Below are 27,911 nucleotides of genomic sequence, written 5' to 3'. Positions count from 1 at the left end.
AAAAGTGTCTCATTGTTCTAGACACTTCAGTATTGAGACATAACAATCAGGATACCATGCCCCCAGTTCGATTCTATCTATATAGCAAGGTGTCTGGTCTGGTATCTACAAAGTCTTGACGGCGTCTATAAACGCTTTCGTTTTGTCGGCACTCCGCCGCCCATCAACTTCGATCCCCGAACTGACATCCACGCCGACAATGTTTTGGCCTATATATTCTTCACCCAGTTCCTTCAACACCGTCCGGACATTGTCCGGAGTGAGTCCTCCCGCGAGGATGACCTTGAGATTGTCATCCTTTTGAAATAGGGTTTTCACGTCATCGAGGTTGACCCTCGTGCCTGACCCACCAGAACCAGCATCTAACAAGGGCAAGGCATGATAGCCTCTTCTGTTGATCCCGCAGTCCTTGGGCGAAAACGCTTTCAGGACAGGAACTGGTATCTGCCTTGCATATTCCAGGGGTTCTGAGCCATGAAGCTGCACCGCATCCAATCCAAACTTCCGGACTTGCTGGATAATGTGGTGAAGGGGCGCATCAACGAATACACCAACGAGAAGGGCACGGTCAGGCCGGAGGAGGAGCTGGGACGAGGTGTAGCTGAAGAAATCTGCACTGCCAACTCCTTCAACCCCACTGACGGGTTTCGAAGACGCCGCGCGAGGCGTTCCTTTCACAACCTTCGCTATCTGTAGCGCCACATCGTCAGAAACGTAGCGCGTTCTGCCAGGCACGAGAATGATGCCGATTTGATCTGCACCAGCCTCAATTGCTGCTTTGGCGTCTTCGGGTGTGCGCGTGCCGCAAATTTTAACCGAAAGTTGCTTGTTTCGTGCTGCCTTTTGTGCAAGGACATCGGGATCTCCTACTAGCGAGGCAATAAAGTCCACGGGATTCGATGCCCTCATCAAGCCTCGCCAACTAGAATTGCTTTGACACCATCCTTTTTGTAGGCTTGCACATCTTGAGGACCAAAGATTCCACTTAATGCGCACACAATTGTGGACTTGGGGACTTGATCCATCAGTCGACTTGTCGTTCCCAGATCAACCTCGAAGTTTGTGAGATTGCGATTGTTCACGCCAATGACTTCGGCGCCCAACTCAACGGCAATTTTCATCTCCTCTGCGGTATTGACTTCGACAAGAGGCTCCATTCCCAGCAATCTCGAGTAGTTGTACAACCTCGTCAATGTCTCCACGTCAAGCATCTTCACAATCAGTAAAACTGTGTCTGCGCCGGCAAGCCGTGCCTCCAGAATCTGGTACTCGTCAAAGATGAATTCCTTACGCAGCACCGCAGGTCTATTGGGCATGCTATCGAGAGCCTGGCGGACGAGTCTCATGTCTTCGAGGCTTCCTTTGAACCACTCCGGTTCTGTCAACACGGAGATGACGCTGGCGCCGGCGGTTGCATATTTTCGTGCCTGCGCTGGGGCACACGTCCCGAGGGATATGATGCCTTTCGAAGGGGAGGCTCGTTTTACCTCAGCCAGGAGTGCAATTGGGTAAGGAGATTGTCGGAGCCTTTTTGGGAATGAAATTTGAGGGGGAGCAAGACCGAGGTCATAGGCATCTTGGAGATCTTCCAGTCTCTGGGATGGGATGAGCCTCTGAGCGGCGACGGCTTGTCGTCGGTGAGCGTAGATTTTGTCCAGGATGGATTCTTTCTTCGCAGGTGCTGCACCATTCAAGGTGGCTTTGGCATCTGCCTCGGGAGCCGCATACTGAGGATTGTCCGACCACTTTCCGCCAGACATTTGCAGGAAGTTCTTGAACATGACTCGACCATTCTCTGTCAGGATACTTTCTGGGTGGAATTGGACGCCTTCAATGACATATTCTTTGTGGCGGACACCCATAATCACGCCCTTGCCACCATCCGGCCCTCTGGCTATCCAAGAGGAGACCTCCAGCGACTGCGGAAGGGTCGGGTGTGTCCCCGCGAGCGAATGGTATCTTGTGACAGGTAGGTCTTGTGCCAATGTAGTATAACATCCTTTGCCATCATGCCTCAAGGGGGAGGTCTTCCCATGGAGGATCTCTCCAGTAACATCGACTTGACCACCAAAGGCCGAGATTATGCATTGTTGTCCCATACACACCCCTAGGATCGGAATCTTGCCCGCAAAGTATTTGATTGCGTCTTTACTTATACCCGCGTCCGTGTCAGGGTGACCAGGGCCAGGGCTGATGACCAATTGTGTTGGCTTTTTGGCAATAAGCTCTTCAAGAGTCACTTTGTCGTTTCGGTATACTGTAACGGAGGCACCTTCAAGGACGAGGTACTGGTAGACATTCCAGGTGAACGAGTCATAATTGTCGATGAGGACGAGATTGTTTGCCGACGGCAGCTTTTGGGCAGGAATGGGTTGATAGGGAGAGTGATCGATCAGAGCAGCGGGCGCCATGGCTGGTTTCGAGTCTTGGTGGTAAGTTGGAAGTGAAAACCTCCTCTGCTGACGCTGGAGAAGAGAAGTTCAACTCTGGTGGAGGAACCACTTCTTGTCGTCCGTACCTCGCCATGTCGATCATGACCGCAGTTTTGCCGGGTGACTTTAGCGCACGTCCTGCAAGGTTAATCGGACCTCTACCCGCACTGCTGCGAAAGGATGTCTGGTCAACCAGGCGTACAGCTCAGTATCACTCTGTGACGAGGGACTGCATGTCCATTTCTGTCGCTGCGTCTTCTACTGGTATTCTTCGATGCTTCACGTGGATTATTTACTCCCGCTCAACCAAGCTACCTCCAACTGGCCTTACTGGTGGGTCTTTCCTTGCTTGGGCATCAGCGCCAGGACGAGCCACTGATCTACCATCGACGCATCGGTATTGAACAAGACACAACAAGAAGGGTGGGAACGTCGCCTAGAGGCGAAAATGCGGAAATGCCGATCGGCAAATTTGATATAAAGCCTCGATCATACTAGAAAGCCGCAAATCATATTGAGGTAGGCTGGAGGCATCGACCTTTGTCAGAGTCTTGTAGAGCTGGTATGACTCCTGTGGCAGCCGATGGTCAGGTTTGTGTGCATTCCCCGTGGTGAAATTCACTCATGATCTTCTGCCTACAGCTCTTTTCCCTCGACAATCGACTCAATAAAAGGCTGCACCAACTGCTGAAACTCACTAGGCTTCGAAGAGAAGACTACGTGTCCAGCATCGAGAAAGACTAGCCTTGCCTGGGGCATGTACATCTTGGTCGCTTCCGCAGATGCCTTCGAAAAGAGCGGATCTCGCGAGCCCCAAACGAGCAACACCGGGGCCTTGATGCTCTCTGCTCGAGATCGAAGATCATGGCCGGGATCCAAGAAACTGCGCCACAGAGCGGCAGCAGTCGACGCACCCTCTCCGCTGCTTGCCCTGGCCTTCACTCTGCGGGTGATGTCCTCGTCATGACTCGTCTGAGGACTCATATACTTTCCCACAAGATGCGGCATTACCAAGCGTGACACAGTTGCAAAACCCAGCAGTCGAGCAAACAACCGGGAGATGAGAGTCCATTCGACAAACCCGCCGGCATTAACAAGGATCATTCCTCGAACTTTATCCGGATGGGTGACGGCCAGCCTTGCCGCGGCAAATCCTCCTACTGAGTTACCAATGAAGATGGGCGGTTCCAGCTTCAAGCCCTCGACAATGTCTTCTAGTATATCTGCGAATCCAACGGCACTGAGATATCCTTTACTTGACCCCCCTGGGGAGTTCCCGTGCCATGGCCAGTCCACGCTAATCGTTTGGTATCTCTCAGCCAGACGTTCGGCAATGACCTCGTAATCTCGGCTGTCGTGGAGCGTTGCATGTAACAGGACGATTGGCTGGCCTTTGCCTTGAACAGAGTACGAAATGTCTCCCGCTCTGGTGGGAACCGAGTGCATTGTTGGAGTCATGATATGCTGCGGTTGACGACCAATGTGACAGACTCCAGGAAAAGACTCAATGAATATGAGAGTGGTGTCTCTTAATGTACACTCTGTCGAACCATGTGACCAATCTGTGGTGCTATGGATGCGAAGCACAGACACCGCGCAGTCTTGTACTTTCGTACGAACGAGCCAATCACAAGGCATCAGAGGGCTGGGCTAACTTCTGTCCGACGGACAGACTTGAAATTAGCATGCTGTTGGAGAGACGCTTGTGTCAACAGGCGTGTCTATTGCAAGGACCAGGTTCTCTCTTCGAGATGCTGCCGTCGACCGTTCCGCCGTATGCGTATCGAGACGACCTCTGCTTGCGGGATCCCATTGAATCTGCCACTTTGGCTTCCCTATGCTGCATCCTCACCGGTCCGGTGCCTTTACGCCCGCCTCAAGCCTTGTGTTAGTGTCAGTAGTCTCACCGTCTCGTGTAGCCCGACTTCGTATCTTGATTCTGGTGGCTTTCCTTTTGCCGAATACGTCGGAAGAGCAGTAACATGGTCGAGATCGTTGTTGCTTGGGCCAGAGGATTCACAGGTTGCTACAGTGTCGGCACCTTCGCGTTCGGACTGGCCTGTTCTCTCCAGGCACGGGATAGAAGGATCAAACAGATGGCTCAAAGACGACTTTTCTGGTCGTTTGGGCGGTTTGTGGAAAACGTGCCGTCTCGTGGATCCCTGTGCAGTGTCTTTAGCGAGAACCATCAAGGATTATCATCGCTATTTTGCAGGACACGAGAGGGGGAATGCTGCACTAGCGATGATCAGAGACGACCTCGAGGGTTGCCAGTTGACGACTTTGTGTGCGTTTTTGTCGTCCTCTCAGGGTCCATGATCCGTCAAATCAGTCTCATTAATTTTGGTATGAGTTCGCGGGGAGAAGGCAACAAGAGCAAAGTAGATCGGTTGTTAGACTCCCAGACTTTGATTCCTCCTTTCGCGACATCTTTTTACAAGGTTGAGCAGGTGGAGGATGGTTGATTGATAATGTGGTCCTTTGTCCGTTGATCTCAATGGTCAACCGAGGTCAACAAATGGATTTCGGGCTCCGGGATTGATTCCTAATACGGGCGTCCGAGACAATCATCCCGACTCCAATGAGATATTAAGACAACGCGACGGGGGAGAACTCCCTTCCAAGAAGTTTTTCCAAAGTGGCACCTCGTTTTTCCTCTTGATTTCTGGACGGACATCCTAGACTCATAGACCTGCCCCACCTCCAGGATCTCGCTCTCCATGGCTCCGAAACTCTACACCTCCAAGGTGTCTGGCAACTGCTACAAGGTTCGCCTCCTGGCCAGCTTACTCGATATTCCCCTTGAACAAGTTGAAATAGACTTCTTCAACCTGCAGCACCGCTCACCGGAGTTCTTGAACCTGAACCCTCGCGGCGAGCTGCCAACGCTGGTCGACCAGGGGAAAATCTTCAACGACTCCAGCGCGATCCTGATCTATCTCGCCGGCACGAACCCCGATAGAGGCTCCGGCGCGGCCCCTTCGAGCTACTGGTCCGCCGACGTTGTGGACCAGGCCTCTATCGTGGACTGGCTCGCCTTCGCGGGCAGCTGGATCCATGCCGGACTCTCCAAGGCCAGGGCGATCGTGGCGTTCCATTGGCCGCCCAACGCCAGCGAGGCGGACCTTACAGAGGCAAAGAAAAAAGGAGTGAAATCGCTAGAGATTCTGGAGGAGAGGCTGGCGAAGGAGCAATGGTTGGCCTTGTCAAGGCCGACAATCGCGGATGTGGCCGTGTTTGTCTATGTTGCCTTGGCTGAGATGGGCAATGTCCCGTTGGCGCCATACCCTGCTGTTAGGGCGTGGATCGACAGGATCAAAGGGCTACCCGGATTCGTTCCACTGGATGGCTTGGATAAGGCGATGGGCTAGAGCTGAGGTGCAGGACGAGTTGGATGTTAGAAGGTATTGCGGCTGGTTTGCAGCAACGCAAAAAATCAAATGCGGATCTAACTCAACACATTTATCAAGGTACCAAAGAGTCCGGTCTAGTCAACACCTCTACATTCCTTAAATCGCGGTACCACAAGCATTGGATAGTGGGGACAGAGGATGTTAGAGTGTGAGGGAGACATTGCAAGCTACAGCAACCTCGGGTGTGTATTGACCGAATCACATCTCATGTTGAGCCATAGTCTAGCAAAGAGAGCTGAGCTCGCTCCCTAGACTATACAAGCCATTGCACCACTGCGATCCTTGTACACCATTACTTGGATGACCGGAGAAGTCGAAACTGCATACTTTTAGTTGGACATGGCTCAGTGAAGGAGCTAGATCGAAACAGGAAATTGGAACACCGCATCAGCCAAACCCACCTAATTGTTTTCTTGGCGTGTGCAAAACACCCAAAATTTCAATTTCGCTGTGCCTGGATGGATGTGGCAGCCTCGTCACAGGCAGTGAGTTATCAACACTCACCAGCCCACGTGCTCTTTCGGGGACGGTTTCTCTACCGGAGGAAATCTCGCGTGTCACAAAGCCCTGCTTAGAAACCTAAAAATTTTTCTCAATACAGATATGGAGGACACATCGTCACCGCCACCTCGGAAGGAGCAGAATTGGCGCTCCACGGCCTCGACCAACTGGCGCGTCAAAGACGATACACCGCGGTCGGAGCAGCAACAGCCTCGAGCGCGGACTAACCGTAACCAGAACGGACAATCCACATACAATGGCAACAGCAATTCAGCCCAACCAGCTGATGAAGCGGCGGGGACGAGGCTTTATATTGGCAATCTCCTCTATACCGCTCAGGCTTCCGATATCAAGGAAATGTTCATTGAGAACGGTTTCAACGTCGTCGGTATCAGCATGTCTACGGATCCCTTTACAGGACGAAACCCGAGTTACTGCTTTGTAGACGTGGAAAGCCCGGAAGAGGCCCAGAGGGCGATGAGTCAGTTGAATGGCGTGGACGTCCTCGGAAGACCAGTCAGAGTCAGCCTCGGTGTGGCCAGAAGGCAGGGCCAGGGCCAGAGCAACGCAAGTGGCACCACGGGTGGGAGGGAGGCCAGAGTTAAGGACTTTGAGCGAGGTTGGGGAAGGGTTCGCGAGTCGAGGGAGCAGAAAGGTGAGCACCCCCAACAACGTCATAGCGCGAGCGCACAGTCCCCTGGCTTGTGTCCTAACGAAGCCCTTCCATGAACTTGACTGTGCATGATCTGACGAACCGCGTCATTTTCAGACACTGATTACAACCCAACATTCGACCGTTGGAGTCGCAATGATGCCACTTCTCACTGGACAGCGCCCCAGTCGGAAGGACGACGGCTCTATATCGGCAACATGCCTCGAATCGAGCCGCAATCAGCGCATGACGAGGAAGTGCGGGCTCTCTTTAGCCAGTACGTCCCAGATATTACGCCAACGGCGGTGTCGAAACAGATTTCACCGCGTGTCCCTAAGCCCGACCAGCCAGGGAATCAGTACTACTGTTTTGTTGACCTAGAGAGATCAGAGGACATCGACACTGTGATTGGGGCATTGGACGGCAAGGAGGGCAGCTGGGGTGGCGCTGTTAGAGTCAATCGGGCCAAGGGCTCGGACAGGAAGGTCATCAAGGAGCAGGGCTTGGGCAGCGGCGAGCGACGGACCTTTGGCGAAGGCAATTGGAGGAAGGATTAGCCGCACGCCTAGGCTCAAATCTGAGGTTTCATCCGCAGCTTCGAGAAAACGAGGACGTCTTGGAAAAGAGCATGGTGAAGAGGGAGGACAGCCGTGGAAGTGAAAACCAGCAACATGCGTGACCTTGGACAGACGCTTTCTGGGTCATCAATCTCGCTTGGAAGTCTCCAACATCGATCACATTGGTTATGGCTACGACACAATACGACTATCGCGGCGCAAGGGTAGCTGATGGCTCCCTCGCTGGTGAGCGACCTTGAACAAAGAGAGTGGCACATCTGACTAAACGGAGGGGCTTTTTGATGGCAAAGTTACATTGAGTCATTCTGGAATCGGATTCGCTTTTTTTTTTTTAACTCGTAAATCGAGCCATGTTCTCTATCCTCCCTCTGTCTTTACCGGCTGTTTTTGATATAGTGGCTCGTGCCTCGTTATTGAGCATCCTTGAGCTCTTTTGGATGTAACGTGTATTCTGTCGAGACTGTTCCCCTTCTTACTCTTCTCACTCTTCCTATTTGTTTTGCTAAGGAGATCCTGTACATATCTGTTGGGTATATCGCCATGAGGATAGCAGAGCGGGCCAGTATCGATGTGATGGAGCCGGCGACCTACCTTGTCTCATCTGCGTCTCCTTCTACGCCTTGGATGTCAGCTTCAAGGGGTAGTCCGTACTCTCGATCGCATCTGGGTAGACCAAGCCGCACTGCCTCCTCGCTTCATCCATAACTTCCATGATCAGCGTCGATTCCGCCCAAGACATGGTTTCGGATTCTAGTTTCCCAGCAAGCAGACAGCGTGCCGCAGCGTCGGCTTCGTACTGACGTGCGCGGTGAAGACGTCAGTTGGACTGTTCTCGCTCGCCACCAAGGCGAGATTATGAAGGGAATATCTGATTAGAGACTTGGGGTACATACCATCATGCCGTGACACCCACCCTCGAACTCGAATTTTCGGTCGAGAATATCCGCTGCTGGGTCCTTCGGTATCAATCGATATCGTGTCGGCCGGTATATCGGGCCATATACTTGAATCTCGCCTGTCTCGCCTTCAATGCGTACTGCAGGGGTCTCCACATCTCCTTTCCCGGCGTGTCGTCGCCCTGGGTCGTCGCTGACACGCATCGCCGTGGTAGCCACAGCGTGAGCTCTCGTCTTTCCCGTAGGAGTCGATTTAGGAAATTCGAGGAGTATTAGTGTCGATTCGTCGGCGCCGGTCCGTGGTTCCGGGGTCATTGCTGCTCCGACCACTTTGGGACGAGATTGTTCCCGGAGGTGCGGAGGTAATGTGTGGTACATTGATTGGAAGACCCATGTAAGAGAATAAATACCCAAGTCGAGCAGAGCCCCGCCTGCCAGGTTGAGATTCACCATGCGATGGCCCGGATCAAACTCTTTCTCGGGTGACACACCAATACTCAGATCTGACAGCACTCGTATTACCTCGCCAATGTCGTTATCTGTGATGTGTTTCCGAATGGTCTGACTGAGTGGGAAATACCGCGTCCAAACAGCCTCCATGAAGAAGAGGTTCTTCTCTTTCGCAGTCTTGTATAGAATCTTGGCTTGTGCGGCGTTGACTGTGAGGGATTTCTCGCAGAGCACAGATTTATTGTGGGAGAGACAGAGCATTGCGTTTTGGTAGTGGTGCGAATGTGGCGAGCCAATGTAAATAATATCTACCGCCGGGTCTTTTACGAGTTCCTCGTAGGAGCCGTAGGGGGTGCACTTTGCGGACTGAGATGCGGAGATGATATTGGAAATGAACTTTTCTGCGGAGGATAGAGACGAGGAGGATGCGACCGCGGTAACGATGTGACGAACGTCCCTGACATTACGAGTCGAAGGGTCGACAAGAAGATCTTTGGTAAAGGTCTGCGCGATTCCACCAGTGGCTACAGCATATTGTCAGTCGAAGGGAAGCGCGGAATTGGCTGTTTTATCACATACCCATGATGCCCCAACGGACTTCTTTGGGCGAAGACATGGTCGCAAGGACCTGCACGGTGAGCGACTGGGTAAATAAAGCAAAGAATACGAAAGACACGTCAAAATGCTGCCAAATATCGTGGCAATGTACAGCATTGAAAGAAATCTCGTGGGGAAGGGTTATTTGTATCAGACGCGCGCGGGGTATGCAACCAGCAAGCGGATTGACAGACGTGGTAAGCCGCCCGAGGACGGTTATTCAGCCTGATATTAAAGATTGGCGGCCATTGATGACAACCGGCCGTACGTCGTCGGTTGCCTCCCCGGATATGGTCAAAAATGCTCGGTCTCTTGAGTAGGTACTCGGTTTGGTCGGATCTGACTCCGAGATGTTCATTGCTGTCTTCATATGTTTGCTGAATAATGTTGGGCGTCCTCTGCAGTCAGTTGGTGCATGGGGAAGCGGGTAAGATTCCGGATATTGCATTATGGGACGAGAGATAAACAAGGGACGCGTGGCTTGCTTGTGCCAATTAAGTCTTGTATTCGTCTCGCGAAAGGCGCAAGATATGTACTCAAAGTCAGAACCCTTTTCCGCATGAGACTCACCATTTTCCTGGGGATATTGGACACCCAGTTCCCGTAACTTGTACACATTTGCAAACATGGCATGAATTCTTTTTCAAAGTCTCCTGGATAGTGTCATTCCAGCCGCCAATTCGGTGCTTGCTCCGGAGCTTGATGCAAGGAGGTCCTTCTTCATTGTCCTGCGCCCACGTCTACCGCAGTCCGATCTTGGTCAGGATGCTGCCGGTGGCTGGGGTCTTCGAGTCACCGAAAACAGCGAGAATACTCTTCCAAACATGTTCCGGGTCCTGGCTGGCGTCGATCCCGGACCAGATACCTTTGTTCTTGTAGTAGGTCACCACAGGGGTTGTTTGTGCGTGATATGTTCCCAATCTCTTCTTAAGAGTCTCAGCATTGTCATCGGTTCTTTGAATCAGTGGCTCTCCAGTGACATCGTCCTTCATGAACTCCTTTGGTGGATTGAAGACCTTGTGATATGACCGACCCGAGGCTGGGTGGATTAGCCGGCCTGTGATGCGGGAGACGAGTAGTCCATCGTCGATCTGGAGTTCGATCGCGTGTTTCAGAGGTTTTTTCTCTGCCTCAAGCATGGAGTCGAGGCCTTCAGCTTGGGCGACCGTCCGGGGGAAGCCATCGAGGATAAAGCTGGCAATGTCAGTAACGAGAGACATGATACCTGTAGCACAGAATCTTACCCATTGGCGCATTCGCGGTTGGTGTCCAACTCGTTCTTGATCATGTTGATCATAATGTCGTCGCTGACTAGGCCACCTTGGTCCATGATCTTCTTAGCTTCTTTTCCCAAGGGAGTCTTTTTTGCAACCTGTGCTCGAAGCATGTCACCGGTGGCCTAGGAGAACTGTCAATGTCTAGCCTAGAGCTGTTGGAGGCATATGGGCATACCAGATGACACACGCAGTATTTTTCTTTGATTCGGGGAGCTTGAGTTCCCTTGCCTATGGAGAGCGTGTCAGTTAACGCGTATGGTGATGGGCAATGCCAAACCCACCTGCGCCTGGGGGACCGATGAGAATCATGCGCATAGCGTCCGTAACCGAGGGCTTCTTTTCGCCTTCTAGCCTTCGCTCGAGAGACCAGACTCGAGCTTCGAGCTTGTGAACAAGGTCTTTCAGGTCCTCGACATGTTGATCGGTGATTGGAGCCATGCTGGCTACGTAGCTAAGCGAAGGGGACCTGACCAAGGTCGAAGGTTGGGCAGATAGCTAGAGTGCTTGCTGTGGCTCCTTGCTTGGTGAACTGCAAGTGAGCAGGAAAATGAACGAGAGGAAGGGATACGGGATGAGAAGAAAGCTGCCACAGAAATGCAGAGGTGTTACGAAAGCAATTGCTTTGTGAGCTTTCAAAAGTTCAGCGAGGACGAGAATCCTCCGGTTTACCGGACCACGGGCGTTGCACCAGCCTCCCGAGGTGTCGACCTGAGCTCCGGCTTGCCAAGAGGTCACGTTTTTTTGTTTGTCGGATGGATGAGCGCACAGCGCAGACAGCTGAGAGCCACACAAGCCACAACTGCGCACAGATTCCCTTCCCTTGTCCCGAAAGTATTCCGATCGTCTCTTCGCCTTGACCTCATCCTCGCCTCCCGAGCTATGGAGCACATCCTGTGGTTGAGCTCAACATCCGCAACAATATCCGTCCCAACGGCTTTGTGGCAACCCAGCCAGAACTGGATGAAACAAGCAGCCATCTGCGCCCGCAATTGTTTCCAGAATACACCAGCATGCACCCGGGTTGTCTAACCATGGGCATATTTTACATCATTTTCCGCAGTGTGACCGCGAAGTTCGAGTTTTGTCTGCCCATCGCTCCAGAGTTTCAAGGAGAATGCACGCTGTACCATCGAATCAGAGTTTCCAACGCCCAAAGGCGACCCTAGAGACCATCTGCACCAATGAGCACCGGATCAAAACTCTCTAGCAAACCACTGTCTTGACTTTCACTTCTTTCGGAACAGAGGCTGCTAACACCGTGGGTGACCATCCCTATCAAAAGCAAAGAGATATGGAGTCAAAAAAGGCCTGATGTCCTGTCTTGTGCGGCCAAGAAGATTGCCCCTAGATATCTAACGCTTGTTGAGTCGTGAGAGTCGCCGGCAGTCTACGGGACTACAGGATTTTGGGAGCAACTGCTGTCCATACGCGACATGTCAAGCGATGCTTGTATAACTGACAGTGCCGGTCAAGGTAACGAGCTGTATGTTTGATCCTGTGAAAGTCACTACAACTTCTTGATCTTGGTGAATGTGAGGCTCATACCAGCTAGCTTACTTATGAAGACGGCGGTCGATTTTAAGCTCAGCTCCAGAATCCGACTGACCAGGTTCCTTGACGCAAATCAATCTTCGATATCCCGCCGTGAGACAATGATTATAGCCACAGCTTCGCTATTTCTACCCTATCAATGCTCAGTTGAGGCGCTGAGACCTTGCAGATAAGGATAAAGACGGGATATACGGAACTCTGAAAGCTTGCCTCGAAACCCTATTCGCTTGGATGCGATTTTGGCCCTGACATCGACTGGGAATGACCAGAGACAATCCGGAAGTCGCAAGGGGAGTCAAAACTGGCGTACTGCATAAGCACGTCGACATTCCCTTGTATCTCAAGAGGTCTGATATGTCCATTTGAGCTTCATTGACCTAAATTCAAGTCCATTTTCTTCAACATCTTGACAAGAACTGCGCCGGGCGAGTATTCTGACCCTTTCAGACAAGTTTTATTGGCTTTTATCATGCGTTTTGACTTTCCGAGAAGTGTTGGATGGATTTCACTACAAACCCGGGTCATCTCTAAACCATTTTTACAAAGGCAGCTCTAAAGGTTGCCTCGCTACGCCTCGACGTCGGATTGGCTCTGACCAAGACGCAGAGAAAATACCTACGACATGGACGGGTCTTCAGGTCTCTGTACCCTTTGTCCAGGACGAGTCCTCGAACCATCAGGGCTCTGTCAGCAGATACTGACAACACCTCACCAACGTTTTATCTCGCCGAAACATGCTACAGAGTACTACGGTGGGGGGGACCCTTTTCCTGAACGGTGCAGTGTCACAGCACAGACTGTGCTGGATACCGACAGGTTCTAATCCACATGGTTGCCAGTCTTCGCCAATAAAGAGACTCGCTAGTCTGCTTGTTGCGGTGAAGGGAATGTCTATGCATGCGAGAGAGCCACCAAGTGATGAAAAAAGGTAAAGCAAAGCAAAGAGCGGTCTCAACACGGCTTTCTGCCGAAGCAGACGGCGATCTCGGGACGATTTCTCCTCATTTCGTTACCTAGTCCTTTCTTAATGGCTGGGAGTTGAGACGCGCAATTGAATATATCTTGTCAAAAAGCAGGTTTTTCGATTTCCCCGCATTTTCTTCTATCTGGTTTACAAGCCGTTTCCGGATCGACGGCACTTGGAACGCCACAACGTCTAAGGCTGTGAGGAGTCGAGTCTCGTGAATTGCCAGCAAACCAAAACGGTCTACATGCGAACCAAGCATTTTCAAGCATATATAAGAATTGTCAAGCTCGTGTCTAGGGAAGTGTAACTAATTTTCGACCCCCGACTTAACAGAATGTTTTGTCCCTGGATCATTTTTGGTGCCATCCACTGGGTGAATGCTCTTCCCAGTGCGGCTCCTTGCTCCAACTCTCTTCCCAAACCAAATGTCCCAGGAGCTATCGTTACCTCTCTCACTGCATCGGTAGTCGATAATTATGCCATCAATATTACCGGCGAATCAAACAATTGGCCTGGTCAGAACATTACGGGACTCAGCTTCTGTCAGGTCAATGTTAGCCTGACTCATCCGGGGACCGGGGATCATGTCAACAACCAGGTATGGCTTCCTCTGACCGGATGGAATGGTATCTTTCTCGGCGTGGGAGGTGGTGGATATGTTGCTGGATCCTGGTCGTCGTTGGCACCGGCTGTTGAGCGTGGGTATGCCGCCGTATCTACCGACGCAGGACACGCTCAGAACAACTCTGGAGACGCCACATCCTGGGCACTGATCAGTCAAGGTGATGTTAACCAGAATCTCCTCCTTGACTTTGCGTCCAGATCAGTCCATGATATGACGGTGCTGGGAAAGGCAGTCACCGCCAGTTTCTATGGTTCTGCGCCCAAGTATGCGTACTGGCAAGGCTGTTCCACCGGCGGCCGACAAGGTCTTATGGAAGCACAGATGTACCCAGATGATTATGACGGCATCGTCGCGTCCGCTCCTGCAATTAACTGGAATGACTTCACACCAGCTCAGCAATGGCCCTACACCGTGATGAACAATGAACACTATTCTCCTCCTCAATGTGAGTTTGACGCTGTTAACGCCGCTGCAGTGGCAGCGTGTGACCATCTGGACGGTCTACAAGATGGTATTATTGGTGCGCCTGGACTTTGCAAATTTGATCCTTCCGAGCTTGTTGGTAAGAACTATACCTGCCATACGGATGGTTCAACTCGACGCTTTTCGAGCCAGACTGCGACTGTTGCGAAGAAGATTTGGCAAGGGCCCACCGCTGCCAATGGCACGGCCTTCTGGTATGGAATTCTTCCTGGCACCAATTTCAGCTCGTTAGCGCCGACCGAGACGTTCACGAATGGAAGCACGGTCGCCGAACCATTCGGTATTTCTGACAGTTGGTTCCGCGATTTCTTGTTCAAAGACGCCAACTACAACACCTCCAACATTACTTACGCCGAGTTTCCAAGCTTGATCCATCAATCTCATGTGGAATATGATTCCGTCATGGGGACCATGGATGCAAACTTGTCCGCCTTCAAAGCTTCCGGTGCAAAGATGATCACTTGGCAAGGTCTGGCTGACAACCTGATTATGCCGAATGGGACGATAGAATATTTTGAAAGAGTCAAAGCCTTGGATTCTAATGTCACAGATTTCTATCGTGTATTCTTTGCTCCCGGCGTGGGACATTGTGGCGGCGGAGGAACTGGCCCGATTCCAGACGACACTCTCATGGCTTTGAGGAAGTGGGTGGAGAATGGAACGGCTCCGGAAGTGCTGCCTGGATCGAGCGGGTTCAGGGTCAATGGCACCGTTCGACATCAGAACTTGTGTCTCTATCCCCTCGTATCAAAGTACAATGGAAAGGGGGATCCAGCGAATGCTTCCAGTTTTACGTGCACGAAGAATTTCTGAGCCATTGGAAGAGTCATAGCTCAACGGGGTTCCTTGCGAGATGAAACCAAGTCCATTCCCGATTTGAGAAAATGCCACTGTCACTGTGCAAGAGATAACGTAGAGATTCGACTTGACTGAATAACGTAACGTACCGACATTTGTTCGTTGGATGATTTGTATGGAGCCTGATGCACCTCAGCCTTGGGAATCCCTGGCTTCTGATTGGTCATTATCCCATGCCTTGAAAACTCCTGGAGGATTCAGCCTGTCGATCCTCCATCATTCAACATTTATATCAGATTCTCATGATCCCTCTCTAATGTTATTAAATAGAGCTTTTTATAACACTACTATAGACTCTGATTCTGGTCATATCTTGACAAATACTTCCTTCAGCGCCTTGGATTGACTTAGCGGCCTTGACATCTCATATGCAATCTTCAACAACTGTCAATCGTCGTCAGCCGTAATCAACTCTTCTGATTGAACATACTACAACGTCTCATCGGAATAAAAGTCGCTTGTGACGCCTCCAAATGCAGCGTCTGTCCTCCTTAGTGAGGACGATAAGTGGCGGTGGAAGCATCACCGGACTAGAAGGTAAGACTACACAGAGATGAGCCCGATCTGGTCTACGGGGGCTTCATCGGGGCTCTCACTACACAGTAATCTTGTCTGGTAGCACTAGCTTACAGCCCAAAGATCCAAAACCGGAAGACAACAGGACATTGTTCCAAGCGTTTGAGTGGTTTCTCCCGCCGTCTTCAAGCGACAGTGCCCTCCCAAATGCGAGCCACTACGACACCCTGACAGCTCTGCTTCCACATCTCTCCGCCTTGGGCATCTCGCACATCTGGATTCCTCCGGGCTGCAAAGCCACATCGATGCATGACAATGGGTACGGGATATACGACCTTTGGGATCTTGGTGAGTTTGATGCGAAGAAGAACGGTAAACCGTCTAGAACGAAATGGGGTCATAAGGAAGACCTAGAAGCCTTCTGTGCAAAGGCAAAAGACATGGGGATAGACGTCCTCTGGGATGCTGTCCTCAATCACAAAGCCTCTCCAGACGGAAAAGAAGTGAGCTGGGGCGTCAAGGTCGACCCTCATGGTAAATGGCAAACAATGACAATGAATCAACTGGCGCTAAGTACGCAACAGACCGGACAAAGGCCCTCACCAAACCCTATGAGCTGGAAACATGGACCAAGTTCACCTTTCCTGGGCGCGGCACGAAGTACTCCGACATGAAATACAATTGGAAGCATTTTTCTGGAGTCGACTACGATTCCCGCACGAAAGACCACGGCATCTTCAAACTCGTTGGCGAAGGGAAGCGAAGTGACTGGGCACACGATGTCAGTAAGGAGCTGGGGAATTATGACTATTTGTAGGTTGCTCTGCCCGGGTTCCTGACGCAACTTTGGAGTTGGAGAACCCACGAAACTCACAAATTGTCCCACAGGATGTTCGCAGACCTTGATCACTCGCATGCTGCTGTGCGGGAGGATATCTTCAACTGGGGGACTTGGATAACCTCGCTGCTCAACCTTGGCGGCTTCCGGTTGGACGCCATCAAGCACTATTCTCTGTCCTTTCTGGCAGACTTTCTGGCACATCTCGACACGAAAACATTGCGAGGGAAAAAGTTATTTTTCGTTGGAGAATATTGGGATTCTGATGTGGACACATTGTCTTCAGTCATCCGGAGGTGTCATGGGCGGTTGAATTTGTTTGATGTTCAGCTGGTATACACGTTTAGCGACTTTTCAAAGGGCAGGAAGCATGATTTGAGAACGATCCTGGACGGGACCCTGGTCCAGAAGGATCATACCCATGCAGTGGTAAGACCATTTCAACACGATGTTCCCGAACGTGCCGAAATGCTGCAAAAAATCTGACGAGCCCTGTGCTTCTAGACGTTCGTTGCGAACCACGACACACAAGAAACACAGTCTCTGGCCGCGCCCGTCGAAGAGTGGTTCGTGCCACTGGCTTACGCACTGATTCTGCTTCGCCACAACGGCGGAACCCCCTGCGTCTTCTGGGGGGACGTCTTTGGCAACCATGGACCGCGGGCTCGACTGCCAGCGTGCGGTGGCAAACTTGCGCGCCTCGTCGCCGCGAGGAAGCTCTACGCCCATGGCCCGCAGAGGGACTATCTCGATTTGGAGGACTGCATCGGCTGGACGCGACTGGGCCACAAATCCAGAGCGAACGGGGCCGGCCTCGCGGTCGTCATGACCAATAGCTGGGACCGGCGGTCGAAGCGGATGTTTGTGGGTCACAGGCACATTGGGGAGAGGTGGAGGGACATTCTCGGCTGGGAGGACAGAGAGGTCGTGATCGACTCGAAAGGATTCGGGACATTCCCTGTTGGCCACCGGTCCGTTGGGGTCTGGACACACGACAAGGCCCCCGATTTCGACAGGATCACCAGGTTCACGTTTCCCAGGTTGGGGCACAGTGCCGCCGCACCGGATCCGAGGGTGCTTCCTGCGTGAGCAAGGCAGAGGGCAGGGCATGGCAGGGCAGGGCAGGGCAGGGCAGAGCAGGGATTCGACTATTGTACGGCCCTCCAACCTCCCCTCCCCCTTTTTTTGGAGGAGAAGAAGCGCCAGGACGAATCGTCGGTCCAGCCTTCTCTTCCTCCCAGCTCACTCAGCAACCCGTTCCAGGCTCTGCTTCCGTACACCAGGCCATGTGCAGTGGGTATGGAGGTAGGCAGGAAGGCCCATCGTATTTCGAGTGGACTGACCGGGTCGAGAAGCCGTACAATCTATGGTCACCGGGCACATGGTCTCCAATATGCCGTTGCCACTGCCACTGCCGCGAGGCTTTTCCCATCCCGATGCCACGGGCTATTGACCCTGAGATGCTATGAATCACATTGCCTGGCTTCCCTGGTAGCCTCTTGGGGAGGTGGCTTCTGGAGAGCCGCGAAATACGGACCAACAAGCTGCCATGTACCTGGTCATGGGGTTGTCAAAAGTTCCAGCCTCGAATCGTTGCGATATATTCACGGATACTCCGGAGCTGGCCACATACACACATACAGAGACGCGGGGCGCTCGACGCTTGCGGGACCAGATATTCGCCTCTTAACAGGGACGTGGTCTGACCATGATTATGATGAAGATGCGGTTGTTGTAGAAGGATTTTGTAACTACGTTCATTCTGCTATTTGCAAGAGTCCAGGCCCACTAAAACACAGTGCAGGATGATTTGCCTCGTGACAACCAGCCGATAATCCTCACAATGTCGCCTCTGACCTTCATCCCAGTTCCATTCGGGTTTAGAGCTGGTACTTGAATTCGGGCGACTTGTCGGTGAACTCCTGGGGAGGCGTGACCACGCCTTGAGAGCGTAGCTCCTCCTTGGCGGCCTCGCGCTTCTTGTAGAGCACGTACAGAATGTTGAAGACAATGAAGGCGAAAGCCAGACTGCCCAGGGACCAGGCGTGGCCGAGAACGAATCTAGGTGCGTCTGTGGACGCGTAGATCTGCCCGGAAATGATACCACCAAGGTTGGTGAGGGTGAGCTGGGTACCTACGGACCGGTCATTAGCAAAAAGAAAACATCGTAATCAGCCAGCGGAGACTTACCCAAACTTGCAGCTCTCTTCCCGTCAGGTGCCACATTGCCAGATAGCCAGGCAATGTTACCGCCGGTGCAGAGGAAGCATGCGGTGGCGATGAGATAGGTTGCGAAATATTGGACTCCCACCGAGACGTCGTCCATTCTCAGAAGTATGGCGTATCCTGCAATGCCGACAGGAGCACAAATCACCATGATCAAGAACCTCTTGTGGTATTTGTCGGAGATGACTGCGCCGACGGCGTAGACGATTGCTCCCCAGAGATTGACGGGGATCACGAGATATTGAGCTTGTTTGGTGGAGTAGTGCAGTCCGTTCTTGATGATAATGGGCAAGAAAGTGCCAAAACCATAGAGAATTGTGACCACAGCAATCTGACTGACACCGTGCAACCAAGTCTTTGTGTCTTTCCAGGCCAGCTTGAGATCGCTGAGTTTGTAGTGGCCGTCGCCTCCAGAATAGGATTCTGATAGCTCGGCACGGACAGCCATGATTTTCTTGTCTTCGTCATTGAGGAAGTAGGCGGTCTGGTAGTTCTTTGGGACTAGATAAATGCACATGGCAGCGAAGACGAGCGTGATAAGGCCCTCCAGGATATAGAGCCACCGCCAACCAGGGTAATCGGCGACGCCATCCATGTACAGGATGCCAAAGGCGATAAGACCACCGAAAGCGCCAGAGAGCGCAGAGGCAACTATGTCGCGTTAGTCTTAACCGATTTCGCAGGGTTATAGTACTCACTGAAGAGATAGGATATCCTTTGAGCCAATTCTTCTCGTCTGTACCAGTTGGCCAAGAACAAGGTCATGGAAGGAAACAAACAGCTAAATGCACGACATCAGTTTCGTCTTTCGTCAATTGCTTCAATAGTTGGGAATAACGTACCCTTCAAACCAGCCCAACAGGATTCTACAGACACAGAGACCCGCGAAGTTCTGGATGAATCCCATGCACATACACACAAGCCCCCAGCAAAAGGTGATGATAGGGATGACTCGGTGAAATTGAAGTCGTTTGACGTATAACGAGGTCGGTAGCTCTGCCAGGACATATGTGCAATAAAAGATAGAGACGGCAGTCTGTCACCCAGTTAGTGGATTTGTCAAAATTGCATGGTTTGAGGCAGCATACGTTGAGCTGATTGCCATGTAGGCCGATATCATCAGCCATGCCTTGGGTGGCCGCGAACCCAATATTCCCACGGTCAAGGTAACTGATGAGCATGAGAAGCATCATGACGGGGGCTATGTAGAGATCGAGCTTGCGCCGCAACTTGGCTTCTTTCTTCTCGAACTCGATAGCCTCTCTAGAGCGGTCATCTGTGATGTACTCCTCAATCTCGGCCTTTTGCTTGAGTTCATCGGCCGGGTTCTCCATGGTCATGTTTGTTACCCTTTGTCCACGGTATGGAAGGTGAGTATAGGGAAATTTGGGCTTCGTGGATATGAGAGCCGGTTGGTGTGTTTGTCGAGAGACGAGAATCTTTGTCCTGGAGTCCAGCTTATGATTCTCAAGCCAGTTGGGGTACCGAAGTCCAGAAGCAAGCCACGTGGGGAAGGCCCTCTCTAGAAATTCCCAGCAGGTGGATATCTCTCCTGATCAAGCGGGTAGAAGGGAACAAGGACTTCTGCACACAGAGCAGACGAGGCAGGCACACTGACATCTAGGAGAAATTCCGGGGAGGAACCCTGATAGCCTGAGTGTTCTGTGGTGCTCTCGCGAAGGGCGATAGCCATTTCTGTCTCGGTGGCCAAGGCGGGCCCATGTTCATGTCAGAACGCCGTCCGGTCTCATTCAGAGTCCCATTGGTGGCACCGGTTGATTCAAACCGGATTAGTGATGTAGCAGATCCTAGGCTGGGCCCAGTACAGAGACGGCATAGATCGCTGATCGGCAATGCTTCGAGGTAGTCAGGAAACGCGCTAGCTGTCAACGGTCGATGTAACTACAGCGTCCTGCTTACGGACGCTGCGGAGATTGGGGTTTTCTCCAATCGGCACTTATCCTGAAGGCATATTGTTGGAGAAGTGGGCGTCGTGAGAGAGAGAGAGCGTGGCGGTGGACGCTCGGATCTGTCTTCCCAGTTCGAGACAGGTGATGGACACAGTTTTAGACGCTGGTGGGAAGGGTCATTGCCAACATTAGATTTTTTTGGATGCGTGACTCTGCGTGTGGATGCTTTTTGGAGGCTGACTCGGTACAAAACTGGGCCTCGTCGGTGTCAACACCCACAGCCTTGTGATGATTTGCTCAGTCGCTCTGCCAGAATAGGGCAATACCGGTGGCGATATCCCATACACCTCGAAGGTAGATTGCGTTGAGTGGCAACTTTCAACACTCCAATGATTCCCCCAATATCCCGCCATAGTTCAAGACATTCCTCATGCGCATCTTCAGCGCTGAACCTAGAGGTGGGTGGGCAGCAGTATCGGGTACCCAGGAAAATAACTCTGACCGCCTGGCACCTCTGTCAGTGTGCTCTCATGGCCTGCTTCCGCCGAAGATAAGGCACGGCTCACCTCGGGCTCCAATAACTTCCATCATTGTCTGCGTAGATCAAGGTTGGGATGGGTCCATAGGACTCTCGTTCCAGGGTTACGGTACTCGAGATGGTAGGCCAATATCCCCTAGCCTTCCGAAAACTCCCTCCTCGTCGAGATGTTAATCTGAAGAAGCATTGTTTTGATGTATGGCCACCTCTTTCATGATTTCGACTAGGAAGTGCAGCCCCTTACCGCAGGCATGGAAGGCTCGCGATGTTGTTACTTAGATCCCGTCAATTATCTCGCTTGCTTTGGTTCCCTCTTTCAATGTGGCATCGTCATGTCTTCACACATGTTCGGAATGTAGAGATCCGTTGGAGCAGCACCAACAGTGGCGCACAACATCAGTTGTTGGATATTGGGAGACGACCAGCTCTTCTCTGACATCGCAATGAGATCAACACTGGCTTCGGAGAGCTGATGGCTGAGCCTCGCCATACTTTTCCAATATTCGTCCGTCTCATTGCTCCAACCTACTAGGTACCCCCATGAGAGTTGCAGGTCGTCAATTTCGAGGGTGGTTCTGGCGAGGTCATGCCTTCGTATTCGTAGTCGCTATGTAATCAAGGAAGATGAGAACACGATATCATCACAACCTACACAGTCGCTGCATTTATGCCACACGGCTATGCAAACACTGTATAGGCAGTAATTGTAAGTAACCGGTCCTCGAACAGGATTGGAGAAAAGTGGCTGCTCGTCCAGAAAAGTGGTGGTGAGTGGGGAACCAATGTATTTCCATTTTCAACTACTCGTCCGGGGCGACCAGCAATTTTGGCTGTTTGGCCGTCCCACGTCCGCACTTATGTACCGAGAGATACGATCTGTCATTCCAACCTACCCCACTCCCAATACCCTCGGGATACCATATTGAGTCCCGACATAGACCCTGGGCGCACCAGGACGATGGGTGAGAGAAACAAACAGCATGATTGGCAATTTCGTGGGGTTTTCTGCGCCCAGTGATATGTTTGCTAATGATAGATATCAACGGACTAGAAAGGCCTCGCTTCTAGTGTGAACACGCTCAAGCATGGTATCCAAATTCATGAGCTCCCGAAGAACCTTGATCGGTTGGCTGGATCCTCTTCCCACTCAAAATCATGCGCAAAAATCACCTCGACTCCCGTGGACTCCAGATGTTGGATTCTTTCAATGGTTTGCTCGGCCAGTTTCTTATCCGCGTGAATACAGCAAATGTGTCCATGCTCGTCGAGCCACTCTCCAATTTTTCTCTCCTTCCTCATGATCCGTCTATCGTGACACGCATCTCCGGCCAAATAGACACTGCTTGTAGGACTTGTCCGTGCCAATAGGTTGATGTGGCCGGGCAGATGACCAGGAGCGTCAACAATAAGGAGGCTGCCATCATGGAATATGTCGAGGACCCGAGGTAGATTTCCGTGGGCCTTCCATTCTTGAACAAAATCGGGACCGTGAGAATCCAAGGATGGTTTCTTGGCTTCTTCCTCTATGTCTTCGTAAGGGTTGGAAAGCTCGATTGTCCTTTCAGCTGGTATTAAGTCGGATTCGAAGAACGAATGACTCCCTCGTAATGAGCCGTGGCCCTGTAGCAACGCATTGGCACCGCTCCCAACCACAAAGGTACTTTTAGGGAAGTCTCGAGGTTCTCCCACATGATCCCAATGGACCTGTTTGACCTCTTCATTAGCCTGGGAGTGGGATACAAGTAGGGGAGACTTACATGCGAGTAGATGACATAATGAATGTCGTCGGGCGTGAGTCCACCAGCAGCAAGACTGGCAGTCACATCAGGGAGGGTTGTCATGGGTTGTCTGGTCTCGACATGTTTCTGGATCGGTGGCGCGTATCTGTTCAAGTCTCGGCGGAGACCTAGGTCGAATACTATCCGTGTTGTTTGACCCGTCTCTTGATCTTGGTGGACTATCAGGAAAGACAGAGAGGGCACAGTTCTCCGGGCGGTCTGCGAGGCTGGATGAACAAAGAAACGTTCCGGAAGCGAGAAATGACCGGCAGAAAGAGCGTACACTTCGACCGTCGCTTCGGAGGGGCTTTCTGGCGGTGATGGCGGTGCCTGGCTCACATACGGGGAAGACATGCCGCCGGTGCAGCCTTTGAGTCTTGTATCGGACGAGCAGTCAACGTCGTGTCAATTAACATCACCTGAAGGACTCCTTTGGCTTTTAGCAAGATCGATATGATCAAGATCGGATGCCAACCACGGTCCCACTTGCTGGAGGATGGCCGTTGGGGTAAGGAGAATGGCCAAAAGCAGCTTCGGCATGTTTTCAAACTTCTCCAATAAAATGAGCATCCGGGCCGGGGTGACCTCGAGTGTTCCACATGGCTACTTGCTGAACCGGCAGGTGAGTTTGAAGATACTTGAATATAGACGTAGAATTGATGAGGTCTTCAAGGTTCTGCATTCGCTGGGTGGTTCTGTATCGGGAGATAGAAGGCGCAGTCTAGCGAGAAAACCCCGCAGATGAAATCTGTTCTCGTTTCATCCGACTGCCTGCAAGTTGGTCCTGATTCAGTGGACCGTCTGTTCTACAACAAAAGGCAAGTATGTAAAGACCGCTAGGCACAATAGTAGGCAGCATACTGATTCTTGTGTTGCGGAGATGTGTACAAGTGAGCGAGGGATAGGGTGATCTCGCCCAACTGCGGATAGAATGCAGCGGCCTTCAGCCAATCGCTTACCTCCTGCACTCCTCCTCGAGTACTCCAGGTCTTCAGCTGACTCTGGCAGTGCCGCCTCTCGGTTTTGGTACTCGGGAATGTCACTTATAGGTGGCGGCGCTTAGAAGTCTGGGCATGTCCACCGCCTCCCCCCCTTCGGTGCATTTTAGGCCTTCTAGTGGCTTCTTCTACCATCCTAGGTAAACGCACATCCCTTGTCAATAGGTAAGGTGCCCCGCAACATGTAGCCCCCGGCGCTGTTCGCCCCATGTTTTTCACCTGCAAAGGCTCGGCGAACCGCGAATCCTGCTCGCCTGCACATGCGGCGTCCACCGCCCTGCTGCCACCACCAATCCCTCCACTGCCACCCCAGAAAACTTCCCCCAGAGCTTCATTCCATCACACAAGCAATTCGAGCTTTTTGCCTAGATAGCTCTTTGGGCAACCCCCCAAGTTCCCCCCTTCCTCCTCATAGCGACTGGCAGAAATGCTTTTGAGCCCATGACTGAAGACATCATCAATGCGGAGATTGACGGCTCAGTGTTGGAGGAAGAGCGGAAACAGGAGCCACCCCCAAAGAAGCCGAAAAGATTCGAGTGTAAACACTGCCAACGGCTGTTTGCGCGCCTAGAGCATCTTCAACGGCATGAACGGACGCGTATGGCTCTCTGGCACCTTTTAGCTTCATATGCGCATTTGTCCTGACTTCTCCTCAGATACTCGAGAGAAACCTTTCGCCTGTAATCAATGCGACAGCAAGTTCACAAGAAGGTACCTTAATTCGCTGGCCCTTGGGTGTTACAAGCATTGGCGGCTGACTTTATTGGAGCGACCTTCTGGTTCGACACGAGAGACTCAGTCACGATGCTGAGCGCTGGGGCAGAAACGGTAGAAACGGCCAGAGCGCTGGATCCGCGGGTTCGACGACAGCAACCACTGCTCGAAAACGGCGAAACACCGACGAGCACCACACTTTGGATCTCACCGATGCTCCCAGTTTGACCTCCAACGATTTCAACGCCTCCCAAAACATAGTGCCCAGCTATCTTCCTGCAAACTCGACTCAGAATACGGGCACTACGCCCAATGGTCATGACCTCTCCTTCGCAACATTGCTGATGGCTGCCGAGCATGCTCGACCTCAGGACACACAAGGCCACGCTTCCCTGCGACAGCCCAACCATATGGCGACACCGATATTCCCTGTGCAGGACCAGTTCCTACCCGAGCCGACTCCGCAAGCCCCCATTACAGCTCCAGCGGATCAGCTCAATGGCCTTGTGGGATTTGATTTCGAGGACTCTCTGCAAGATCTGGCAAATTTCATGGACAACGGTGCTCTATCTTCTTACCATTTTTCGTCTATGATCAGCGCCGAACAGCCCATACCGTTCTTCTCACCCGAGTCCTTCACGCACCCGACGGACGTGCTCCCAACCACCGAACCTCGTCAAATCTCACGACCTGCATCTCGCGCACTCCCTAATCCTGATCACCCTGAAGATTCGGGCTCATTCTCGCGCTTTGGGTCACGCCTACCGTCGCTGCAACCGGAAGAAAGTCCTTCAGCGCCGCAGAGCGAGCAGGACAGCATCCATCGTCCGCTATCCGACATCAATATTGAAGACCGGCAAAACGTCTCCTTGAAGTTGGCGGAGTTTGCTCACGTCGTGCCCAGTACTTTTCAACTCCCATCTAGACTGGCATTGTCAAGATATCTGGCCGGTTATGTCAACGGCTTTCACGAACACCTGCCTTTCCTTCATATACCCACTTTGTCTGTGAATAACAGTTGCATCGAGCTGATTTTGGCAATGGCAGCTGTCGGTGCGCAGTATTGCTTTGAGGGACAAAAAGGTGTTGAACTGTTTTCGGTCAGTCAATCAATAGCCATGCAACGCATCCGCCAGAGAGACGCCAGGTTAGCCGCTTTCCATCGGTCGTCAGAAGTGTCGCCACAATATTCCGGACATGGGAAATCTAGCGATCTGGCGACGGGAGAGACACCGCGTAGCAACTCCATGTCAGGCTGCTTGGGTCTCCCATCTCAGCCAGATTTCGACTCTGGCATGCAGAAAGAAGATCTGATGCAGACAGCACAGGCGCTGTTGTTGCTTATGGCCATGGCAACTTGGGCCAAGCACCGGGAAATCCTTCGCGAAGCGCTTGCAATACAGAGCGTCCTGGCGACGCTGGTGAGAGACGACGGATTCAAGAGTCAGCCAATGCCCGACGACATTAACTGGACAGACTGGATTCGACGCGAGACAACCAAACGTACTAAGTTCATCGTCTTCTGCTTCTTCAACCTGCAAACCATCGTTTACAACGTCCCTTCCCTTATCCTAGCTTCCGAAGTTGATCTCACGCTACCTTCCAACGCCGCGGAATTCAAGGCGCCAACTGCAAGCAAATGGAAGGAACTGCGGGCCCGTTCAATACCTGAGACCGAATTTCAGACAGCCTTACATCGCCTGTTCTCCCGCAACGGCAACGATGTCACTACGTACAACTCTTCGTTGGGGAATTACGTCCTCGTCCACGCACTGCTACAACATATTTTCTTCGTCCGCCAAATCTCTCGCTATCGTCTTGACCACGACGGCGACCTGCGGTCCGACGATGTCGCTGCCATAGAACAGGCTCTAAGGAATTGGCAGTTAGCATGGAAACGCAACCCTGAATCATCCCTTGATCCGATGAACCCTAATGGGCCAGTGACTTTTAACTCCACCGCGCTCCTGCGCCTTGCATATATTCGACTCAATGTTGACTTGGGACCGGGACGGGCACTGGATACTCGCGACCCGGTTCAGATCGCCAATGCCTTTCGAGACAGTCCTTCTGTCAAGCGGACACCGAAGCTCGTCCGGGCCGTCCTACATTCTGCCCATGCCTTAAGCATCCCAGTCAAGATCGGCATCCATCTTGTTGCACAGACGCAGACCTTCATGTGGTCCATCCAGCATTCTTTGTGCACATTGGAGTGCGCTTTCCTGCTCAGTAAATGGCTGGAGGCATTGAGCCTGCCTAACTCGGGTCCTGCGATAACGAATGACGAGCGGAAAATAGCGACCTTGGTTAAGACCATGCTGGACGAGACAGAGTTTGCCATGCCTGTGGATGTGCCTATCGACTCACCCGCTGCAATGAAATACCTCAGCGCGGGCGTGCTAAGGGTATGGGCGCAGGTGTTTCGCGGGGCTCAGACATGGGCAATCGTCGATGTCATTGGAACCAGCCTGAACATTTACGCCGATATGCTCGAAGCAGGATGAAGCGAATATGCTGAGATTGTGCGCTGTGATTTCACTCTCGAAATTTCCAGCTTGTTGCAATTCCACAATTGCCCTCTCACGGCAACGGCGTTCGCCATGGTATATTGTCTTCAAATGCGTGTTGAATACAGAAGGGTCGTGCTCCGGCTGGATATGCTATTCCTCGCAGATTTCGCCCCGAGTCCTTCTCTGGATATGCAAAACTTGGGGCATATCTAGGCTTACTTGGCTACAGAGACTGGCAGATTTCACCGAACGCTTGCTGGCTCACTGATGCAGCTGTCTAGCGATTGGCCATTGTCCTTGGGCACCGGGGGCTATATCACACGCTGCCCGGAAGCATAATGAGGACGCAAATTGGGCAGCGGCTTCGCAAGAGCCTGATATATTATCCTTGCGCAAGCCGAATGTTGCGGATGGCGACTAAAACTGCGAGTGGCGACCGATGACGATAATGAAAACCAGGAGACGTCGTTCAACATGACCAAGGATCGAAGTCTGCCACAGCAGTCTCATATCTTGGATCACCTTTCGACATGATGGTGCTATCAGCGGGACTACTCGTGTGTCAACAATGTCCCATGGTGTCGTCGACGGTATCATCTTTGA

The 27,911-nt window shown here is 52.1% G+C and overlaps 11 protein-coding genes across 11 annotated transcripts; 5 read left to right on the top strand and 6 right to left on the bottom strand.

Moving 5' to 3' along the window:
* Nucleotides 1-105: 105 nt before the first annotated feature.
* On the bottom strand, nucleotides 106-2,411 carry AYO21_07742 (hypothetical protein; the record flags this gene model as incomplete). The annotated part of the gene is made up of 2 exons (XM_022657695.1): nucleotides 106-869; nucleotides 941-2,411. The coding sequence occupies 2 exons, from the start codon at nucleotides 2,409-2,411 to the stop codon at nucleotides 106-108; spliced, it is 2,235 nt and encodes a 744-aa protein (XP_022509972.1).
* A 657-nt stretch (nucleotides 2,412-3,068) lies between these two features.
* Nucleotides 3,069-3,878, bottom strand: AYO21_07741 (hypothetical protein; the record flags this gene model as incomplete). The annotated part of the gene is made up of 1 exon (XM_022657694.1): nucleotides 3,069-3,878. The coding sequence occupies one exon, from the start codon at nucleotides 3,876-3,878 to the stop codon at nucleotides 3,069-3,071; it is 810 nt and encodes a 269-aa protein (XP_022509971.1).
* A 1,274-nt stretch (nucleotides 3,879-5,152) lies between these two features.
* AYO21_07740 (hypothetical protein) lies at nucleotides 5,153-5,803 on the top strand (the record flags this gene model as incomplete). The annotated part of the gene is made up of 1 exon (XM_022657693.1): nucleotides 5,153-5,803. One exon carries the CDS (start codon nucleotides 5,153-5,155, stop codon nucleotides 5,801-5,803), a length of 651 nt encoding a protein of 216 aa, XP_022509970.1.
* A 645-nt stretch (nucleotides 5,804-6,448) lies between these two features.
* Nucleotides 6,449-7,555, top strand: AYO21_07739 (hypothetical protein; the record flags this gene model as incomplete). The annotated part of the gene is made up of 2 exons (XM_022657692.1): nucleotides 6,449-7,001; nucleotides 7,116-7,555. 2 exons carry the CDS (start codon nucleotides 6,449-6,451, stop codon nucleotides 7,553-7,555), a joined length of 993 nt encoding a protein of 330 aa, XP_022509969.1.
* Nucleotides 7,556-8,189: 634 nt separating this feature from the next.
* On the bottom strand, nucleotides 8,190-9,538 carry AYO21_07738 (hypothetical protein; the record flags this gene model as incomplete). The annotated part of the gene is made up of 3 exons (XM_022657691.1): nucleotides 8,190-8,372; nucleotides 8,470-9,446; nucleotides 9,502-9,538. The coding sequence occupies 3 exons, from the start codon at nucleotides 9,536-9,538 to the stop codon at nucleotides 8,190-8,192; spliced, it is 1,197 nt and encodes a 398-aa protein (XP_022509968.1).
* A 721-nt stretch (nucleotides 9,539-10,259) lies between these two features.
* AYO21_07737 (adenylate kinase) lies at nucleotides 10,260-11,234 on the bottom strand (the record flags this gene model as incomplete). Its single annotated transcript, XM_022657690.1, has 4 exons — nucleotides 10,260-10,713; nucleotides 10,764-10,918; nucleotides 10,972-11,024; nucleotides 11,078-11,234. The coding sequence occupies 4 exons, from the start codon at nucleotides 11,232-11,234 to the stop codon at nucleotides 10,260-10,262; spliced, it is 819 nt and encodes a 272-aa protein (XP_022509967.1).
* Nucleotides 11,235-13,648: 2,414 nt separating this feature from the next.
* On the top strand, nucleotides 13,649-15,235 carry AYO21_07736 (hypothetical protein; the record flags this gene model as incomplete). The annotated part of the gene is made up of 1 exon (XM_022657689.1): nucleotides 13,649-15,235. One exon carries the CDS (start codon nucleotides 13,649-13,651, stop codon nucleotides 15,233-15,235), a length of 1,587 nt encoding a protein of 528 aa, XP_022509966.1.
* Nucleotides 15,236-15,753: 518 nt separating this feature from the next.
* On the top strand, nucleotides 15,754-17,723 carry AYO21_07735 (hypothetical protein; the record flags this gene model as incomplete). Its single annotated transcript, XM_022657688.1, has 5 exons — nucleotides 15,754-15,817; nucleotides 15,920-16,330; nucleotides 16,381-16,609; nucleotides 16,685-17,063; nucleotides 17,139-17,723. 5 exons carry the CDS (start codon nucleotides 15,754-15,756, stop codon nucleotides 17,721-17,723), a joined length of 1,668 nt encoding a protein of 555 aa, XP_022509965.1.
* Nucleotides 17,724-18,514: 791 nt separating this feature from the next.
* AYO21_07734 (hypothetical protein) lies at nucleotides 18,515-20,200 on the bottom strand (the record flags this gene model as incomplete). The annotated part of the gene is made up of 5 exons (XM_022657687.1): nucleotides 18,515-18,768; nucleotides 18,825-19,511; nucleotides 19,559-19,641; nucleotides 19,703-19,896; nucleotides 19,949-20,200. 5 exons carry the CDS (start codon nucleotides 20,198-20,200, stop codon nucleotides 18,515-18,517), a joined length of 1,470 nt encoding a protein of 489 aa, XP_022509964.1.
* A 2,206-nt stretch (nucleotides 20,201-22,406) lies between these two features.
* Nucleotides 22,407-23,626, bottom strand: AYO21_07733 (hypothetical protein; the record flags this gene model as incomplete). The annotated part of the gene is made up of 3 exons (XM_022657686.1): nucleotides 22,407-23,012; nucleotides 23,066-23,454; nucleotides 23,506-23,626. 3 exons carry the CDS (start codon nucleotides 23,624-23,626, stop codon nucleotides 22,407-22,409), a joined length of 1,116 nt encoding a protein of 371 aa, XP_022509963.1.
* An 899-nt stretch (nucleotides 23,627-24,525) lies between these two features.
* On the top strand, nucleotides 24,526-27,302 carry AYO21_07732 (hypothetical protein; the record flags this gene model as incomplete). The annotated part of the gene is made up of 3 exons (XM_022657685.1): nucleotides 24,526-24,682; nucleotides 24,741-24,795; nucleotides 24,854-27,302. The coding sequence occupies 3 exons, from the start codon at nucleotides 24,526-24,528 to the stop codon at nucleotides 27,300-27,302; spliced, it is 2,661 nt and encodes an 886-aa protein (XP_022509962.1).
* Between the last annotated feature and the right edge of the window lie 609 nt (nucleotides 27,303-27,911).

This window comes from Fonsecaea monophora (genome assembly GCF_001642475.1).
Source record: "Fonsecaea monophora strain CBS 269.37 chromosome Unknown Scaff62, whole genome shotgun sequence".
Classification (NCBI taxonomy): Eukaryota; Fungi; Ascomycota; class Eurotiomycetes; order Chaetothyriales; family Herpotrichiellaceae; genus Fonsecaea; species Fonsecaea monophora.
This window is presented reverse-complemented; position numbering and strand designations above follow the sequence as displayed.